General features: G+C 44.2%; 1 protein-coding gene across 2 annotated transcripts in view; it reads left to right on the top strand.

Annotated features, from left to right (window-relative positions):
- The first annotated feature begins 3,949 nt into the window (after positions 1 to 3,949).
- The window catches only part of adamtsl3 (ADAMTS-like 3), a 28,141-nt gene continuing 12,199 nt past the window's right edge, over positions 3,950 to 19,891 (top strand). For both annotated transcript variants that reach the window (XM_079295304.1, XM_079295303.1), the window contains exons 1-13: positions 3,950 to 4,091; positions 7,059 to 7,186; positions 11,884 to 11,929; positions 12,269 to 12,505; positions 13,840 to 13,966; positions 14,339 to 14,413; positions 15,485 to 15,642; positions 16,690 to 16,801; positions 16,883 to 17,021; positions 17,139 to 17,189; positions 17,288 to 17,492; positions 18,322 to 18,469; positions 18,567 to 18,651. In XM_079295304.1, coding sequence (XP_079151430.1) covers positions 4,038 to 4,091; positions 7,059 to 7,186; positions 11,884 to 11,929; positions 12,269 to 12,505; positions 13,840 to 13,966; positions 14,339 to 14,413; positions 15,485 to 15,642; positions 16,690 to 16,801; positions 16,883 to 17,021; positions 17,139 to 17,189; positions 17,288 to 17,492; positions 18,322 to 18,469; positions 18,567 to 18,651 — 1,565 coding nt within the window. In that variant the 5' untranslated portion in view covers positions 3,950 to 4,037. The remainder of the gene's footprint in view (positions 4,092 to 7,058; positions 7,187 to 11,883; positions 11,930 to 12,268; positions 12,506 to 13,839; positions 13,967 to 14,338; positions 14,414 to 15,484; positions 15,643 to 16,689; positions 16,802 to 16,882; positions 17,022 to 17,138; positions 17,190 to 17,287; positions 17,493 to 18,321; positions 18,470 to 18,566; positions 18,652 to 19,891) is intronic.

The raw sequence follows: 19,891 nt of genomic DNA, 5'->3' as shown, positions 1-19,891 counted from the left end.
CAGTGGTGGAATGTAACCAAGTATATTTGCTTAAGTACTGTACTTATGTACAAATTCAAGGTACTTTACTTGAGTATTTGTATTTTATTTAACTTTGTACTTCTACTCCACTACATCTCAGAGGGAAATATTGTACTTTTTACTCCACTACATTTGTCAAACAGCTTTCGTTACTTTGCACATTATAATTTTTCAAACCTTTCCTAACTACCCAAACTGAACAACAGAGTATAAAGGAGTTAAAATGAGCTCCACCTAAAACATCTGCAGCAGGAATAATGATCCAAACAAATATACATTTGTAGTATTCATATATAATAGTCGAACACTGACAGGGATCATGTTTTTGCAAATTTAGTCCTTGTATTACTATAACTATTACTGTACAAATGACCTTTCTGTTTTTCAGTTCAGTGCGAGAAATCTAGTCTTTGAACAAGTGCACTGAAGTCAGGCTGAATGTGTGAGGTGAGATGTGAAGGACAGCTGACAGGTGATGTCAGTGAGAGAGGATCTGGATTTGTTCAACTTCATCACAGAGAATGTTTGTTCACAGATGTAGGTAGATCCAAAGAGAACCAACAGCTTCTGAGCATGCCTCCTCATGTGTTTAAAGTTCTCTTCTTTGAGAGAAGAATAAAACTGCAGCAGTGACACTGACTTAAAGTGCTCTGCCAGTACTGCATCAGACTGCAGGTCAATGAGTTGGAGCTGAACATCACTGGGAGCATTATCCCCACTGCACGTGAAGGGAGAAGAAATCATGTTTCACTCTCAACTGTTTTGAAGTCTTGAAATGGCCTTGAAAACTCACCATGCAGTGCCCCTAACATGGATGAGTACTTGTGGAGATGTTCAACTGATGGTGTGGCTTCTTTCAGGGTTTGCAGATGGGTGAGAGTGTTACCTGCATCTGGCTTGAAAGAAACTGCAACTTTGTCATGAAAGCCTTCACCAGGCTGCATGTCATGTGCAAAGAGGCCCTTGCCTTGCAGTTTGGTATTCAGATCATTCATTACTGCAGTTCAGTGGTGGGCCGTCAGGGCCAGCTAAGCCTTCTCTGCTGGATGAAACAGAATCACAAAGTTATAGCTATTTTATAATTTCACCATTTAATAATAATAAAGATTCAGCCCCTATTTCTCTATGCTATGCTAACCTGAGGACACCGAACGTCGAACGTTCGGAACGGCGAACGTTCGGAACGGCGAACGTTCGGAACGGCGAACGTTTTGAACCCGGAACAATAACAAAAAACAGCTGGGGCCGAACGTTCCCGGCGTTCCTGGCATTCCGAACATTCCGAACATTCCCGGCGTTCGGAACGTTCGGAACGTTCCGAGAAACCAGTAGGCACGTAACACCGGTTCCTATACGTCCGGTATCTACCGGACCGAAACGCAACGCGGTGCCTGAGCCGATTGAAATACTTTTTTTACACTACTCTGATGACTCCGTCCTGGCAGCAGGACTCGGTCCTCCGCTCCTCACTCATAGTATTATTACAACGGGGTACTTAGCGCTGCCACTCATAAGCACAACAACACCGGCACGCAAAAGCTTCTTCTTCTTTGAGGTGTACTGGCGGTTGGCAAACGACGAATTGGCGCATTCCCGCCACCAACTGGTAAAATATCGTTTTTAAAAGTATCGTTTTAGCACCGGTATCGGAAAAAACCCAAACGATACCCAGCCCTACTAGAGAGTCTCCTATGCAGTGAGGGATTGTTATTTTGGTAGCTCCTCTTTCTTGCCCTGTAGGACTTTGTTGAAGTGATTTTGCCGTGTTCCCAGATTGCAGCGATTACTTAAGGGAGTACAATGTTATCGTAACCGATAGAAACGATGGCAACATCTACAAAAATAGGGTGTGAGAGCGTCTGTCTGTGGACAATCAGATCTTCTGAACCACTTGCACGCTTCCCTCATGCAACCTAATACCCGAGCCATGCCCTTGTGTAAAATAACAATGCACTCTATCGTTTTTTTTTTCTCACCTCATCGTCTTCATTGATTATTGTTTGAACTGTGAGGAGACACCTCCAGCAATGTTGTGGTAGGGAACTGGCTCCAAGTGAGTGTCAGTCAAACATGTTAATTTCCTCTTCTGGTGTTTGGTTTTCAAATCTGGGCACATCATCGGTGCCACGGTTTATTTTCTGGAGTCATACGTTTGCAAATCTGAGAAGGATTTCTTCTGAAAGCAAATATCAGAAGGTTATGGATTAAGGGTGCAAGGAGATATGATTTCTGTGTGGACCCTATGAAAACGTGCACGTCCGCTTCCCTCCCTGCTGGCATCACAAAATACACCGGTGTTAAGTGGATAGCTGAGTGTGTGTGTGTGTGTGCATGTGGATAATTCCCCAATTCACAGAAAGTACAGACATCCCCCACTACCAAGTCAAACAAGCCAAGTCCCATACTGTTAGTAGAAAGTTAAGACTTCAAGACTGGTTTGCTGTGTATAACTCGAGTATGAAAAAAAAAGTGTGTGTGTGTGTGTGTATACTGGTAAAGTGTCGAGACATCCGCTCCGATGTTGTGATTGGGGTTTGCGGACTATTTGCTCTAGAGTGCTGCACATTCCTCGCGGCCTTAATTGATACCAATTATGTGGTTTTTGATTTGGTGTTTGATTGGGAGGTGCATTTGAAGTCTTGATTTGAAGCGCACAGGGTTTTTATTGTCGTTGGAATGTCAGGATTTGAATTCCTGAATGATAGCCTGCTACCTTGTGAGTCACATCAAGGGGGCACCGTAGGGTTGGCACCGACGTTGACTGCTCTATATGTTTTTTAACTTTCTCTTTCAGCCTTTTTTTTGTTTTTGCGCCTTGCCATTTGGAAAGTTAAATCTTGAAAGTTGCTCAGCGTGTAGTATATTCCCTCTGCGCCAAGAGCTGTCCATCTTGCTGGTTGTTTTTCCCTCTATAACCAGAGGTATTGTCCCTCCAGGGGACACCTGGCTTGTTCCCCACCTCCACAGTGCAAATGTTCACTGGCTTTAACTGCCAGATGTTATGAAAGGCTCTATTGAAGTCGACCTTTGGCTCATAAAGAAATAGAAAAAAAGTCACCGTGGCTGAGAAGTCTACGCCGATAGCTTCAGTGACCAGACTATGTCATCGGATTTACACGGGGATCTCGCATGCAAGTCCTTGTAAAACAAAACACAGTCAGGAGGCGGACGTGCTCCTAAACGTGTCTATTTGTGTTTGGAGTCAGCATATCCGTGTACATTTTGGGTTTGTTTTGTCTAAAGATAATCATAAACCGACATTGTCAAACCCACATGTAAAACGTGCTAGCAGATTAGCTTGCGCCGTATGACTGAGATTTTTTGACATTTCCAAAACACATCGCTGGCAGAAGACTGAGCAATGCCTTCCAGAGCTAAAAAGAAATGAGAAACAGCGGCATGAGCGCAATAAAATGAGAGAGAGGCAAGCAGGGAGGGGAAACAGAGGGGGATACATATAAGAGGCAGAAATTTGAGTAATTAGACGAAGAAATGGAAAGAATCAAAGGGGGAAGAAAATTGGTTTACAATTGTTGTCTGTCTGCCATTATTCCAAATCTGACACACAATCACACACGCACGCACGCACGCACACACACACACACACACATACACACACACACACACACACACACACACACACACACACACACACACACACACACACACACACATGCAAACGTGTGAAGTTGTGAAGTTGCAGCTGGCCCAGCTCCTTATTTGAACTAGCACGCTTGACTGAGGCCTATTTATTGATTGAATAGTGTGCCAGACCTGAAGGACTCGCAGGGTCTCGGATCCCCCCCCCCCCATTACTCCCCCCACATTCACCCGCACAAAAACACAGACGCACACTCCAAGTCCTCCTTCCCTCCCCTTATTCCTGAGGAAGAACAGGAGCGAGTCAGAGAGGAGACGGCAGGCAGACAGACAGGACACAGGGCATCACACACTTTTACATACAAACAAACACACGCTCAGAACTGGAGTGTGTGACTCACACACTTTGAAAAGGCATGGAGCAAGATTTTTTATCTTGCAAGCTACTGGTGACAGCTCTTCTTATCCTGGTACTGTAATGTTTGCTTTTTTCCCCCGAAATGTTCATCTTGGAAAAAAAATCTACTTGTTCTGTGATATTAATTTTTTTGTCTTTTAAGCCTTAAAACTTGCCACATCAAGTAAATCATTCAGAAAGCATGTGCTCTCATAGATTGCTGTGTGTATGCATGTATTTTGTGGCATCTGCGGTACTCTCCAGATCCTGGAGTCCTTTCGGCAGTGTCTTTTAACAAGCCAGTTAGTGTGCCCTGACGTGTCTTATTTGCTCCTGCTGCTAAAAAGGCCTCCTCTGTGTGTGTGTGATCTAAGGCACAACAGTTGACTCGTCATGCAAGCTGTTTCGTCTGAGGTTAGTCCTCCTCTGTTACATTACAGTGACTGCTTTCCTTGCGGCATGGCGGCGAGTACAGTGCCGTGCAGCGTGGATCAGACGACAAGGGATTCAGCAGATGTGCAAATATCGTATGTCTTGCCGACTGAAAAGGCCATCGTATGGTTATTGACACAGTCTGCAAAAAAAAAAGGAACCAGAGTCTGGTTTCTTTCCCCTGTCGAGGAGTTTTCCATCTTCAAGGGAAAATGCCCTAAGTCTCAGCTGCTGACAGGTGACTAAAATAGAATCTGTCCATCAGAATAACACAATGTGGAGATCACGAGTCTTTTATCAGCTACTTTCCTCTCCTCCACTAGATGTGAAAACATTAAGTGGTCATATGTTTTGCTCCGTTTATGCAAACAGTAGAGAGAGCCGGAGATAAAAAATGTGTCTCAATGCTTTGTTGTGTAAATTGGTGCCGTTAACGGTGCAAATAAAACCCTGGAGGGATCAGAGCAGGAGAGGTGGGACGTGCAGCGATGGACGCCTCGGAAAGCTCCAAGTAGATATTCGAGCCTTTTGATTGTTGGATCCAAATCCCAGCAGGGCGGCCGTCCGACTTGCGGAGCCCCGTGTTCCTCCGCCTTCATTGAGAACAATAGCAGCACAGTCAGCCAAACAACCTCCTCATCTCCATTCCTCCGTCCCTTCATCCACCTCCCCTCCTCTTTCTTCACCAGCCTCGCTATGCCTCCGGCTCTCTTGGCTTCGCAACACACAGCTCCGAGCCGTAATTGAGTGTAAAATTCACTGATTGCTTTTCAAAGGAGGATTGAGGTGGTGTGCTAACCGGCTGGCCAGGGCACAGCCTGTGTTTATTTACTGTGGATCCAAACATTGGAATCGTTGGCCCGTGCAGAAAGTAGTGCCACCGGCGATATGTTTGGCCGCATGCTCCGTTGCTTGCGTGTTTAGGTCTTGCCGTTCCCCTCTGCTGTTCCTCAGGCGTCATCGGCACTGACAGCCATTTATATCAGTCCCCACGCACTTTTAAAAATGTAAACCCACCACCCTGCGTACGGCGACCCAAAGAAAATAATCAAGGCAGTATTATTACCTTGTATCTACTTTCCTCTGCAAGATCCATTCATGTTTGTACACGAGGCACAATGCCATGCTGTTGGGGAAAAGGGGCCAAAGAGGTCAAAATAACTTGGCGTATCCTGAGTTTTTCCTCTTGAATCTCAAGTCTGTGTATCTCAAGTGCAAGCTGGGACATTCACTGTAAACCCTTTGTCAGCTCAGTGGGCATAAAGAGCAGGTGTTACACATAAAGGTCGCATAGTCCCGGCCTTATTCAGGGCGTTCGGGGTAAGTGGGCTTGTTGTCCCTCACATTTCATTCCTAATCTACGGGATTTGGGATTTTTAAGTCAAAAGCTCTGCGGGATGTGCCAGCTTAAACGGCCATCGTGGTGGCGTAAAGATCCCGTGGCGGGAGGCTGTCTAAAGCGCACAAAAGCCTACGTTTTCAGGTTACTGTGGAAAAAATTATAATTTGTTCTCACATCCATCTATTCCTTTTCAATGCCATCAAAGCCTCTGTTGAGTGGCATATTATTTTCATTGAATGTTCTAGTCTTTCAAACCAAATTCTTGCTGCCATAGGAGGTGGATGATTTGTCCCAGCGTCGGTTCCAAGTCTTTTTTTCGTCTTCTCATTTTCCAGGTTTTCATCCATTCAACAGGTATAGAACCGGTTGTTTTTGCTAAGCTGCCCCTGTTCTAGACAGAAAAAGCAATCTATTTTCCTCTTTCATACAATCTGAGCCTATAACGTAGCTCTCGGACTTCATTCAGTCAGACCTGCAAAGGGCATTGAGAAGAGCTACAGGCTGCTGAGATCTATGCTGCTGAGTAAAGCCAAGACAAAGAAACATAACTCATGTGGAGCAGTAGATGATCCACATCAGATGCCAGTGCCAGCCTTACAAATAAACCCCTTGTAGGTGAGTCAGCCCAGTCAAATCTAATCTGAAAATACGAAAGGCCTTGTAGGGCAAAGAGGAGTTAAAAGAGTGTAATATAGAGGGGGTGGGGAGGACTTTACTTGTTGGCTGTCACTCTACATTTAACAGAGGGAGACGCACACACGCGAAGCACGAAGTTTAGGAGAGGACTAACAGTTCATCATATAAAGGATGACTCAGACACTTGAGATATGCAAAAGGTGAAAAGAGCTTTTGATTACTTCCCCTTGCAGGTCTTCTCATCCTGTCACATGCACTTGTGTTTCGTTTTCCGCTGCTCCTGAAATTTAGTTCAGCTTCTCAACGAGCAGTTTTGGCTTTTATTTGTGTGCTCTCTGCAAGACAATCTGTTTGAACAAAGGAGGCCGCAAGTCATAGGACTGGGGATTATGCATCCCATGGCAAAAGGGAGACGAGGAGAGCATAACTCCGTTTTATGATGTTGTACTGTTCGGTTGGGTCTCGGCAGATATTAAGACGAACGATTTAACATAAAGACAACGTAGCATTGGTTTGAATGGATGGACTGGGAACTGCACAAGGATGTCCGTGACAGATCACTCGTGTGCACAAACTCTTCACTTCCTCCTTCGCTTCTGCTCAAGTCATGTCTCCTTTCCTGGTGTGTAGAGCTCGCGGACGGCCCGTTCAGAAGAGGACAGAGACACTCTGTGGGACGCCTGGGGCTCATGGAGTGAATGCTCCCGGACCTGTGCAGGAGGCGCCTCGTACTCCCTCAGACGATGCCTCAGTTCCAAGTAAGCCACTTCTCACCCTAAAGCCTGAGACAAACTCTGTGTGACGATGTAGTGGGCAACACCATGGGTTGTGCTCGTGTTTTTCCACAGTGCGATATGAGGTACAACACATGTCCTGCTAATGCCTACAACATCGCATATTTGAGATAGGGGTGCTTATGTCAACATTGTCTGCCTTAATTATCAGTATTTAAAGTTGTAATGTGTAATATCTGACCCTTACAACATAGAACATACCATGAAGTATTCTCAGTGATTCCTTTTTTTTACTGGTAAAATTTAGAATTGTCTTCCACGAATTGCTATTATTAGAACCAGAGACACACGAAATACATTGAAATTTACGACTGCAGAACTCAAAGAATGATGCGATGTAATATTTGTCAGCGTGTGTTCAAACACTATCCGAGGTAATCGCATCTTTTAAAGAGCAAAGTCCTGACTGGGGTTGGACTGGTTTCCATTAAAGTGCCATATCATGGCTTTAAGATTCAAGAGTGGGGAGCAGGAGGGCGGGGGGGGGGGGGGGGGTAATCCCTAATAGTGTGAGTAAATCTCACCAATCGCTCCATTCCCATGGGCTGGAATGGAAGTGCTCAAAATACATGTGAATGTGAAACCGCCCTGAGGGGTCACCTGAGATCACTTGCCCATCCACCTCTCTAAAACTGTCTAGACGGCCATAAGTGCCTGAATCATGAATTCATCCGTGACAATAGGGTTCCGATTTTTTGTAACGTCGCTTAACGAATGTAAGCATAACAATCGATACATGTCACTTTCAATAAGTGTTTTCTGTGATGGACTTTGGGCTCTGCAAGCAATGAACCCACATTGGTTGGATTCCCACTGCTCATCATCTCGGCTTAAGTCTCGGGACGAACCTGGAACTTGCACTTTGGACCTCTCGGCCCTTTCATCCTGTTGCCAAAGTCGCCCGGTTGGTTAGGCTTCAAGCTAACCCTGTGGGCTTCAAGATTAAAGCTCGAAGCCAAGTGTACTGGGCAAAGTGGTCAATTACAAATGGATTTGAGGAACGAGAGAGAGAGAGAGAGAAAAAAAAAGGAGAAAGACCGAACGAGAGGGTATGTTTTCCACAGCAATGCTGTCACATTTATAGACTGGGAAATAACTGCAGGGTGACTTCACTGCATTCCTCTATTTTACAGTTCCCCGAATGCATTGCTCCTCTCACTCAAGGTAGCCAGTGAGCCAAAGTCACCTCTGTTTCACTGTATGGGGCTTCAGGGGGGGGGGGGGGGGGGGCGCTCCAGGAGCAGCCAGCGAGTTCATAAAAAACATTACAATCTGTCCAAAGACACACTGACAAAACAGGGCCGATCATACCTGAGGTCACAATGGAGATGTGCTCTGAATAACCATGACTCTGTCTGCACCAGTGCTGGGAAGCCAGGCTAAAAAGCTTCAGGCCGTCGAAACCTCAAACTCAAAGTGCCAGACCCCCCATGTGCTGCACTGTAAACATTGAGGTCAACGGCTTTTTGAGGAGTTCATTTAACGATATCAGCAGCAGGCATTACTCTCGGCTTGCCCAGAATTTTGTGGTCAGGCACACCCCAGAATGCTACTGACTGTAAAAGCAATTGACGTGTTAAGAGGTGTTTGGGGTTTGAGCTCCATTTGGGTTGTAGGCAGTGTGTGTGTGTGTGTGTGTGTGTAGAGATGCATGCTCATGTAAGTCCTGGCGGGTATGTTTACAAACTCGTACGTCCTTTGGCGGTGGCAGTAACGTATGGGCTTCTTGAGGAAATGGCAGGACTCTCCGTCCCACCTCAGCCTGCTGTTGCGTGGGAATGACAGAGCAGGAGCCGGGAACCGGGTGGCAGATCAAACGGCGCCATTAAAAAGCACAACACAAGGCCCCTTGTGTGTGTGTGTGTGTGTGTGTGTGACTCTTTGGAAAGAGAGGCTGGAAACGGGCCTGTAACACCCTCCAAACCACTCCAACTCCCTGACCTTTAAACACACGTGCACACGCTCACACACAAGTAGGGACCTGCTGCTAATGCAGAAACGCACAGGAGTTAGACAATGTCCCAAAAGGGCACATGGAGAGTACAGACGAAACACAGATCGCCCGCCCCTCATTAGTCCCTTCACTTGATCACAAGCTCCATTATCAACAACAGCATTTTGAAGCATGTGTGGACATATGGATTGAGTGTCGCGGGAAAGAGAAAGCGCCGCTCAATTGTTTTTTATGAGGCTCGTGGTTGGCAGAAACGTCTGAGTTTTTTTTTTTGTTATTTATTTTTTATAAAAAGAGGCCAGCCTTGACTTTATTTTGAACAATTGAAAAAGTCATGAACCCCATTGATAAGCGAATAAAGATAAGCAGTCCTAGGGACAAGGGACAAGTTAAGTGGAGTTGCAAATAACTTCTCACTGCTGATAAGGATGTTTTTACTCTTAATTGGGTCACTGATTAGCTGAAATTATAGGCTGTGGCATTAAATGACTGTGGCATTTTGGTGTTTCACCAAAGCCATGCCACAGCTGTGTTTAAAGTCTATCTTTAAAACTGATTTTTTTTTCTCCAAGGCAATGGCTAATTAAGTTGCTCTAATTAACTTTGGCCTGGCACCTTGATTACGTCTCCTACGTCACAGAATGGGGGACCACCCTCTGTGCAGTGCTAAAAACAGCGAGCTTCTCTACAGTGAGACTGAACCCATGTTAGAACCAGCAACAACAATCTGTGTTTGCAGAATCCAAAATCATTTTACATTTCGAAATTCAGAGGGGGCCATGTGTGTTCCAATTGTCATTCCATCGAATTACTTCTTGATGTATTTCGGCTCCAGTGAGTCAGTTCTTCACTCGGATACGTCATCTGGGATGCGGGAATTTACGTATGAAATTTTGTTCCAATCCATCTAGTGGATAAGTTCAAACTTTGATGTGCTGGTGGTGCTAGATGAAAGTTCAGAGGATCGTTGAAGCCCATAGGATTAATCCTCTGGGAACCATGGTCATATCATCCAAATTTCAATAAAATCTGGGTTAATAGTCGCCGAGACATCTCGCTGCGGACTAAAACGTTGGACTGACTGACTGACGAAGGAAAGAAGTAGACCCCTTTTCTGCTGTGGCTTCATCTTTCTCAACTTCATGTTACCTTTCTTTGATGGCCTGACTGCTCTCAATGTCCTAAATTGATCAAGAGCAGAGCTCACAGTATAAAAGCATATTTCAGCCATTACCATCTCCACATTTTCATGTGCCCGCTCGCCTCGAGTGTATCAATCTTATGGCAAAGGTTATGGACCGCTGGTTGCAATTACTTTCAATCTAACGAGAAGAGTTGATGACATATATATGGGCATTATGAGCCAAGCGAATGTCACTGCATATCCAATATTTTCAGATTTTTCATGGTTACAACAGATTTGAGTTCCTTTGTTGTCTGAGGATGTCATTGGCATGCCACATGGTCGTTTTAGGTGATGAGCAAACTCTCTGTACTGTCTTTGTGTCTTTTGTGCATACTTGGCAGTACAGAGCAGGGTCATAGCCTGTGAGTTATGTGTTGTGTGCTCGAGTCGTTTTTCCCCAACCTATGATGACGCCATGATGAATGTGTAGCCCCAGCCCTCCTTCTGCTTAGCCTCCACTTTGTAGCTTCCAAAGTCGAGAGGAAATGAAAATGGAGGTTCATTTAATTCCTTTTGCCTCTTTTTTTTTAACGTTAAAGTTTATATATAGCTCGTCCCACTGATCCAGATCTTTGGTACCTGTCTCTCAACTCTCGGTCTTTGAACGTCTCTTGTTTGGGTCCAAGCCCTATGACCTGTTTGGCTTGGCAGAAGGGACTGTCTGGGTACGTCACAGGGTCTAATGTTCTTGCCATGCCACTCACTTCACATCCACTCCCTCGGCTCGCTGGAATAATATTGTTAAAAATCCTCGAGCCCTCGTTCATCCGTGAGTCCAAACTCTGCGACGTTGCCTCCAATCATGATTCCAGATTAGCTAAGGGCCGATGACACTGGAATTCCTCTGAAGTTCCCCAAACTCAAAAGAATATCCTTTGATTAGCTCCCGCTGGGGTATTGAATAATTGCCCTATCATAGTCACCATCAATAGTTTATCATACCTCAGCATCAAAGCACAAAGGAATCCTAATTTTCAATAAGTGGTTAGCTCTATAATTTGGGGCGAAGACACTGCAGACTGTCATGCAGAGAGTCTTGATTCAAACTGCTTCAATCTGTTCAGCAGACGCAGCTCGGAGGGCCCTACTGTGTCTGCTTTACTAATGCATGTGCAGGACTGCTGGTTTATAAAGCAATGGTTTGTTTAAAGACCGATCGCAAAGACAAATGAGAGTTATTGTTGGTATTATTTTTTCCCCATTCATCTTTTTCCCCCTCCATTTCATGAAGTTTTAATTTCCCCCTGTTTTATCCAAAAGAAGAATGGCTTCATTACAGTAACCAAACCTACTTCTTCGTCATTGTAGTTTGATCTGTGATCAGATAACTCGCTTTGCATTTACGTGTCGTCACATTGTGTGATTTCATCACTGTCACAATCACTGCTCTGCAATTCCCAAAAAACGATCAGTCAACGGTTGGAATACCAGCTGCGTTGGGCAACGATTATTGGTGTGCATTGTGGTTTGTTTTTATCATTTACTACCTCACCCACATGTTCATTTTTAATCCTTCCACAGGACCTGCGAAGGGCAGAATATCAAATATCGCACATGCAGTAATGTGGTAAGTGTCAGCGAGCTCATCTTTATGTAATGGATATCAGTAGAGCTGTCATGTGTTTTTTCCAATTGAATTAAACTGAGCAAGTTGTGATTGAGAATTCCGTGTGGTGGAACTGTGCAAATATGATTTCATGTTTATGGTAAGAGGTGGAATGTGGTGATTTAGGATCCTATTGTTACAGAGCAAGTGGGGTCATTAAACTAGTTCAGCTGTAATTTAATATGATGATCACAATGTTGAGTTTCAGCAACAACGATCCTTCCACCACATCCATTTACAATAGTGCTGTGCCTCGCATTAATTGTAGAAATATGGCAAAATATTTTGTCTGACCCTCAGGATTGCCCTCCAGACGCAGGTGATTTCCGTGCCCAGCAGTGTTCAGCTCATGCGGACGTGCGATACCAGGGTCAGTACCACGAGTGGCTGCCTGTGTACAATGACCCGGACAACCCCTGCGCTCTCAAGTGCAAAGCCAAGGGCTCGGGCCTTGTGATGGAGCTGGCGCCCAAGGTGCTGGACGGGACGCGCTGTTACACCGAGTCCTTGGACATGTGTATCAGCGGAGTCTGCCAGGTAGGAGGAAGAATTCGAGAGCTTTATTGTTTATTTCTTATAATTTATCGATCACATGAAGCCAAATATAGACCCGTCGACTCAAAATATTATCGACTTAGAATAGAGAAGTAACTTACTCAGATTTCAGTGAGGGACATTTACACAACTTTTGGGGTCCCAAGACAGACTTCTCAGAAACCAATAAATGTGATTTCGATTAGTTGTTATTAAGGGAATCTGGAATACGTGTCCTCCAGATTGCAGTCTCATGCCAGTGTGTTGAGAACAGCCTCATGCTGAGATTAAACTGAATGCAGCTTTGGAGAACTCAAGAACAAATATGCTATGCATATGAAGTGTCATAAAACATCAGGCTTTTGCAGATATGATTCTTTGGATGTATCCAGTTGAATATAGAATACAAATGGATACACGTATAGAATACAAAACACTTATTTTGCCCAAAACTGTAAGCGCCAGTGAAGGAATTGGTGACTTCCAATCTCCGAATTGAGAAAATCATAGAAAATCTCGACCATATACGCCCGTAAAAGCGAATTTCTTTCTAAATTAGAATATATTTTGTTTAATAATCGACAAAACACAACGATATATTTACTGGCTCACATGTTACATACATTACAGTGTATTTGGATTCAAGATCCAAAAAGTAAATAATCCAAAAAACCTATGGAAGATTGAGTTACAACGTCATATGCCATCTGCTTTACAAATGAAGTCCCATTGAGAGTAATATTTGAGATTGGGGGGCCTTTGACTGACAGTCCAGGAAATACTTTACAATGCATTTTTTTTCCGCTTGAATGAAATTACGTCCCGAGGCGTTGTGTGTCTTTAAAGACACGCAAGGATTTGAATTGACTCTCTTGCCATGCTTAGAATCACACTGCGGTTTTGGTTTCGTCTTACCGACAGAAATCGCGGAAAACTCCATCAATCAACTAGAGGATGGTTGCAGATAATGTTTGACAAAAAACACTGGGGAACATTTTTGGAAAAACTCCCAGGGGATGCGTCATGCTATCTTAGAAATACAAAACAATAGATCTGGTATGAATCTGGAAGAACCCAGAGGTTTGCTTGGATCAATTTATTATAACATTTACTTGGTATGAAGGAATACATTTTCTTAACCTGTTAAATAAACTCAATTTTAAAGGTCTAAAGAAACCAACATGAGTACAATTTCTTTTACAATTTCTTTTTTCCTTTCATTTTTTTTTTGCAGAGCATCTTAATTTGAGTTCATTTTAAAGCTGGAAATTTGAAATCCGGTTGCTGTACAATGCTGGGGGAATGTTGATGTTCATGTATTTGTCTGTGTATTGTAGATTGTAGGATGTGATCATGAGTTGGGGAGCGCAGCAAAGGAGGACAACTGCGGTGTCTGCAATGGAGATGGCTCATCTTGCAGACTGGTGCGGGGACACTACAAATCCCAGCATGCTTCAGGAAAAAGTAAATGTTCATTCCATTTCGATCTAGTTTGTTTAAATTGAATACAGTAATGTTGTCAAGTCTGAAGAGAAAAATCCCTGATAAAGTAACAGTGATGTCATCAGTTTTTTTTTAATACATCATCAGAGAGACTCGCAAGTCCCCTGACTTGATGGCAGTGCAACGCTAAAATCACTGGAGTAATGTGATTCTTCTGTTCAAATAAATTTGCAATATTATTTGAATTAATATAAATTTGAATTACTGTATTGTGTTTTATTGACTGAGGCAAAAACAATGTCAATGACTTTATTGCATTCCTATAAGTATTGATCGATACTGTATGCTATTTTCCTCTCTTTGTCTTCCGTCTCTCCATCTGTCTCTCGGAAGCTGAGGACACAGTTGTTGCCGTCCCCTATAAGAGTCGTCATGTACGTCTAGTCCTGAAAGGCCCGGATCACTTGTGTAAGTCCTGGTAGGTCTAGGATGCCCTTCCATCCCAAACAGTTGTACATGATATTTATATTTGGCAGTGTTTTTTATTCCCAAATACCTGCACATTAAACACAAGTATTCTGAATGTGCTCTGGGAGTTTTACTGCAGGTCATGTTGTGTTTTAAAGACTTGTGATTCAACAAGAATATTACTTTTTCATTATATGTGTTATACTTGCTTGACCTTTTGTAATGAATATCTCACCCAAATAACAAACTAAAATTAACCTTTTATTCTAAAATATATTATATTTTAGGCCCTCTCATAAATACTGGCGATAAAAGTAGCTCAGGGCAGAATCAACAGAGGAGGTAGTGATGTCTCCCCTCTGCCCTGGCTCTGAGAAGGTTTAAGGCTTCCAGCAAATATCACTGATGTAAAAGTACTGGCATCAAACTCCCTACTGGATCAAATCGATAATAAAATGGTCCATCTCCCTTTACCTATCCTTTGCTCCACGTTTTAGTTGACAGATTGTTTCCCGAGCCAGGCCGAAAGAGGTTCTTTTTCTGAATGGACGAATATTTCATGAAATTTTTCCCCCGTTCTTTTTGGCCACGGTGCATTTAAATTGTAACCATCTGTCCGCACACGATGGCTGCTGCTGGTTACTGCTTGTTCCCGCGTTTCCCCCGTTCTTTTTGTTTAGATTTCCTTCGCTGACCCTGTTGGGCCAGCGAACACCAGTGAGGTCAAACAGTGGAAAAGCGTGCTTAAAAACCTACCTTATACCCTGTCGCGGTGCCAAAGAGAGTCTGTTTGACTGCAAACGCAGCAGCCAGTCCACGTTCTTTATGGATCTAGATCTGACGGCGGGTCTGTGATAAATGAAAGTCATCCTTTAAGCCTCTCGCCATTTTGATCGCATGTTCTTTTATTTAATATTTCATCCCGCGCGACACGATAATGATGAAAAATGTAGACAAGAAATTCGGACTGTCATTTACCATAGACAGATTTTGTGAATACTACACCTATCTATCGATATTGGGACTGATGTGTCCATTGTGCTCTAGCTATCTGCTTTATTTCTTCTTTAGACGTGGAGAGTAAGACTCTGCAAGGGATTAGAGATGACCTGATCTTGGATAAATCAGGGCAGTACCACCTGGAGAACACCACCTTGGACTACCAGAAACTTTCGGATAAGGAGGTCCTGAGAATCATCGGGCCCCTTGGAGCCGACTTCACAGTCAAAGTAAGAGTATAGCAACATCGATTCAAGTGACTTAAAGCTGCTCCACTCAATATTTTCATTCAGTTTACTTTGTGCAGTGTAATTTATCACCTGACTCTTCAGTTTCCCTCAGCTTAAATTTCTGAAACTTGTATTTGATTGATGGTGGAATGTCGGTCCTTCAAGAAGAATCATAACACAACATCAATTCACTTCATAAATACAGTAGTGGAGCATACGTTTTGTGTGTGTGTGTGTGTGTGTAGGCGTTACACACACGCACACACTTACATTCTCAGACCAGGGCCAGTGAGTGGATATTAAAAACGATACAGGCCGCGGATAGGGAAACGCCTGTGAAAACTTCCCCCCTCATAAACACACAAGTCACGATCGGACAATAAATGGGAATTCAGGAGACAGAAATCTGAGAGGCTATAAATGCATCATTTTCGAATCTGTTACGAGGCAAACGGCCAATTCATATCGCAGCGCTGGAAAAAATTTGGACGAATGGAAAATCACAATAAAAAGTTTCCAGACCACTGTAAACATGTGAATGAGCGGCAGCGGAGTTCGACGAATATGTGCTGACGGTATAATCTGGCTTTGGGCAATTTCTTTCAATATGGTTGAGAAGCATGACGTCAGAAGAAAAAATGTTGCTGAAATATTTAGGACGCTGTATAAAATGTCCTGAACAAAACACACACGAAACATGTGACGCGAATGGCCTAATTTCTGTCGATTTTATTTTCTTGATGCATATGGAGGCTGCATTGGCCACTAGGGGGCGGAAAGACTCCGACACAAACCCACACCAAACATGACACTATCTACATGCATATAAACCAGAAATTGCAGTTGCGTGTTAAATGTTTTATTTCCTCACCCAGTAGAAACACACAATGACACTTTAGTGCATTTCACAAAATGTGAAACGATTCGTTCAACTCATTTTGGTTGCGTTCATCCTCCTTCAGGCGTATTGTGATGAAATGAAAGCCCTGCTGAAGAGCACAGTTGTAAAAAGCTTTCGTGGTCAAACCGTGAACACTGTTTCCGTAGGTGCAGTTTGCCAGTGGAGCAGACAGCGTGGTCCAGTACATCTACTACCAGCCCATCATCCACCGCTGGAGAGAGACCGACTTCTTCCCTTGCTCCGTCACGTGTGGTGGAGGTGAGCATGGAGGTTCACTGCTCACGTTGTGGACTAAGTACCAAGAAAGCTGTGATACACTGACTTTTCTTTTGTCTGTAGGGTACCAGCTCACCTCAGCAGAGTGCTTTGACCTCAGGAGTAGCCGGGTGGTTGTGGATCAGTACTGCCATTATTACCCAGAGAACGTCAAACCTAAACCCAAACTCCAGGAGTGCAACATGGAGCCCTGCCTGGCCAGGTGAGAGACAAACCTCTTTAAAAGCAACGAAACAATTTGAACTCCGTGTTCACAAGAAGTCAACAGCAGCTTGTATAATTCAACATCCTCATTTCCATCATCGATTCTCCCGTTTAGTGACGGCTACAAGCAAATTATGCCGTATGACCTGTACCAACCCCTGCCTCGGTATGTATTCACAACTGTGAGGTGAAACACATCAACACAAATTCTAACGTTTACCAGTCCCCATGAGTGACTTCCTGACTGAGCTCTTCTGATGTCAGATGGGAGAGCAGTCCGTGGACCGCCTGCTCCACCTCCTGCGGCGGGGGCATCCAGAGTCGCTCAGTATCCTGCGTGGAGGAAGATATGCAGGGTGTCATCACCACCGCTGAGGAGTGGAAGTGTCTCTACTCCCCCAAGACGGCTATCCTGCAGCCCTGCAGCACCTTCGACTGCCCCACCTGGCTGGCACAGGAGTGGTCCCCCGTAGGTGCCCTTTTTTAAATTCTGTCTTTTGGACATTTATCTTTCGAGTATTTATGAATTCTTGTCATCGATTATTATTTTCACACAGCAAATATATGGCCAAGAAAAGGGAATTCAAAGGTCACCGGACAACCAGACCTGTGATTGTCTCGTCTCTTCGGGTATCCGTCAGCTTTTTCTAACGTGACAGGAACACTTGCAACTGCTTAAGTTCAAACACAACCTCACTGTGTGACTCTGAGTAGCACCGCTGACCTCAACTTGAGTGTCCTTCACCACCCCGAGCCCTTCAACACACCATCCAAAAATAAACAAGGCTTTCATTAAAACCCCAAAGTCAACAGCACGTATTCTGAAAACTCTTTCTTTGCCAAAAACATCCGTCTTATCGGCGTGGTGCTTCTGGATCGTCTAACACTCCTGGTTAGCTTACTTATTTGGCAGAGTTGCTGTTACATTAACCATAAATATCCCAGAGAACTTCCTCCACGGGATTTTTTTCAGCCTCGCCAGTTATCGAGGCACAAGCAGAGGCGCAAGGAGTCAAATTTGTGGCCCTCTGAAACCCCGGGATGCTGTTTACCTAGTACATTCTTCCTTGTGAACTTGCCTTTTAAATGCTTGTTTTGGCAGCGGATACACAAAGTTCACTCCTGAGCAGAGAGCTTTATGGATTTTGGAAAGGTCTCTTTCTTTACTTTCCTTGAGTCAAGGGCTTTCTGTCAAACACAAGCAAAGAGATGTAACCGTAGGAGTCCGACTTAACACTCGTGAACATTTATTCAGTGATTCATAGACTATATCTCCTGAACTGTCCTGTCACCACCAGTGCACGGTGACCTGTGGTCAGGGTCTGCGCTACAGGGTGGTGTTATGCATCGATCACAGAGGACTCCATGCTGGAGGTTGTAACCCCACTACCAAACCCCACATCAAAGAGGAGTGCCTGGTGACCGTGCCCTGTTATAAGTCCATAGGTGGGTCTAGATTGTTGCCTTTTTTGGTCAAACTTACTTATTTCTTCAGTAAACTTCCTCTTGTGATGCTCAACCTTTGATGGGGATTTCTCTTCAGATACGCTCCCAGTTGAGGCAAAACCTGTGTGGCATAAGCAGGCCATAGAGCTGGAGGAGGAGATCAGCGTTACTGAGGAACCAACGTGAGTACTATGCACCCACATGTGCATGCATGCCCACAAAAAAAAAGGATATCTGTTGGACATTAATTACTGTCAATCTGCAGGGATAGAGAAGCAAAAGTGAGATCCCAGATGCATAGTTTCAACAACAGTTTTTCACAACCCAGAGTTTAAGCAGACAGGCTCCTGGTGCTGCCATGAAACCACCACAGAGCCTTGTGGTCGTGTTCATGTCAATGGCCGTTTACAAGTCAAAATGTACTGCTGTAAGCCCCCCATTTTCTTCCCCTGGCACTTTTCAAAAATATGCACCTGGTTGAGTGCATGTCTCTTTGTACACCTGGGTATGCCAATGGCAGGACGCTTTTGTCAAGATGAGTAAAAGTTCGACGTTTGCCGCTTTGCTCCAGTGAAGGTGTGTATCATCAGATCTAAGTCATGTATGCCGTATGAGCGTTTTGGAAAGCCAGTGAACCGTTCAGTCACCGCCTACCAGCATTACCTCAGCAAGCCTCAGATGTTCCAGATGTTCTCGTCCCACATCAATTGACGAATAAAGGCTGTCCTCTGAAGGTGGACAATGTTTGGACTCTACCCAGTGTCCCGCATGACTTGTATTAGCGACCATGTTAGCCAGTTCAAAACATCTGTTACTGTGACTTATCTTTGGAGCGAGAAAGTGGGAGGGAGAGAGAGAGTCAAATGCCAAAGCATATGACTTTGCTCTGTTGAAAAAAACCCCAAAAAAAACACGCCTTTCCTCCAAAAGCACATAAATATCTGTGTATAATATGCAGTCATTCACTCGCCAACAACAATATCTGCCTACCATATGGGGCCAGGTTACGGATGTGAACGGAAAGAGAGGGAAATTCCTGTGTTTAGACTTATTGCACCTCCATTGCCAGAACTTATGCCTGCCCTGAGCCAACCGCTGTGCAACTTCGTGAGAGATTAAACCTATATGTTCCACAGCTTGGCCGAAAGAGCTTCATCTTTTTCACCTTACCGCCACCATGAGTAAAGAAGATATTTCCATTGATGCAAATTGAATTGATATGATTTAGTGTGGGGCTTTTGGCGGATATCAGAAAAAATGTGATGTTTCCGTCCGTGAATGAAATCAGGACTGTTTTTGAACAGATGCACTTTACCAACTCATTAAGATGAACATTTCTGTGGGTTCGCTTGTTGACTTTGTTCCAAGGTCGAACTGCCGGTGATTCATTTGTCCAAAACCCAACGAGTCCTTGAGCAGCCA

This window comes from Melanostigma gelatinosum (genome assembly GCF_949748355.1).
Source record: "Melanostigma gelatinosum genome assembly, chromosome: 23".
NCBI classification, from domain to species: domain Eukaryota; kingdom Metazoa; phylum Chordata; class Actinopteri; order Perciformes; family Zoarcidae; genus Melanostigma; species Melanostigma gelatinosum.
The sequence above is the reverse complement of the archived record's forward strand: the minus strand, read 5'-3'. Positions and strand labels throughout refer to the sequence as shown.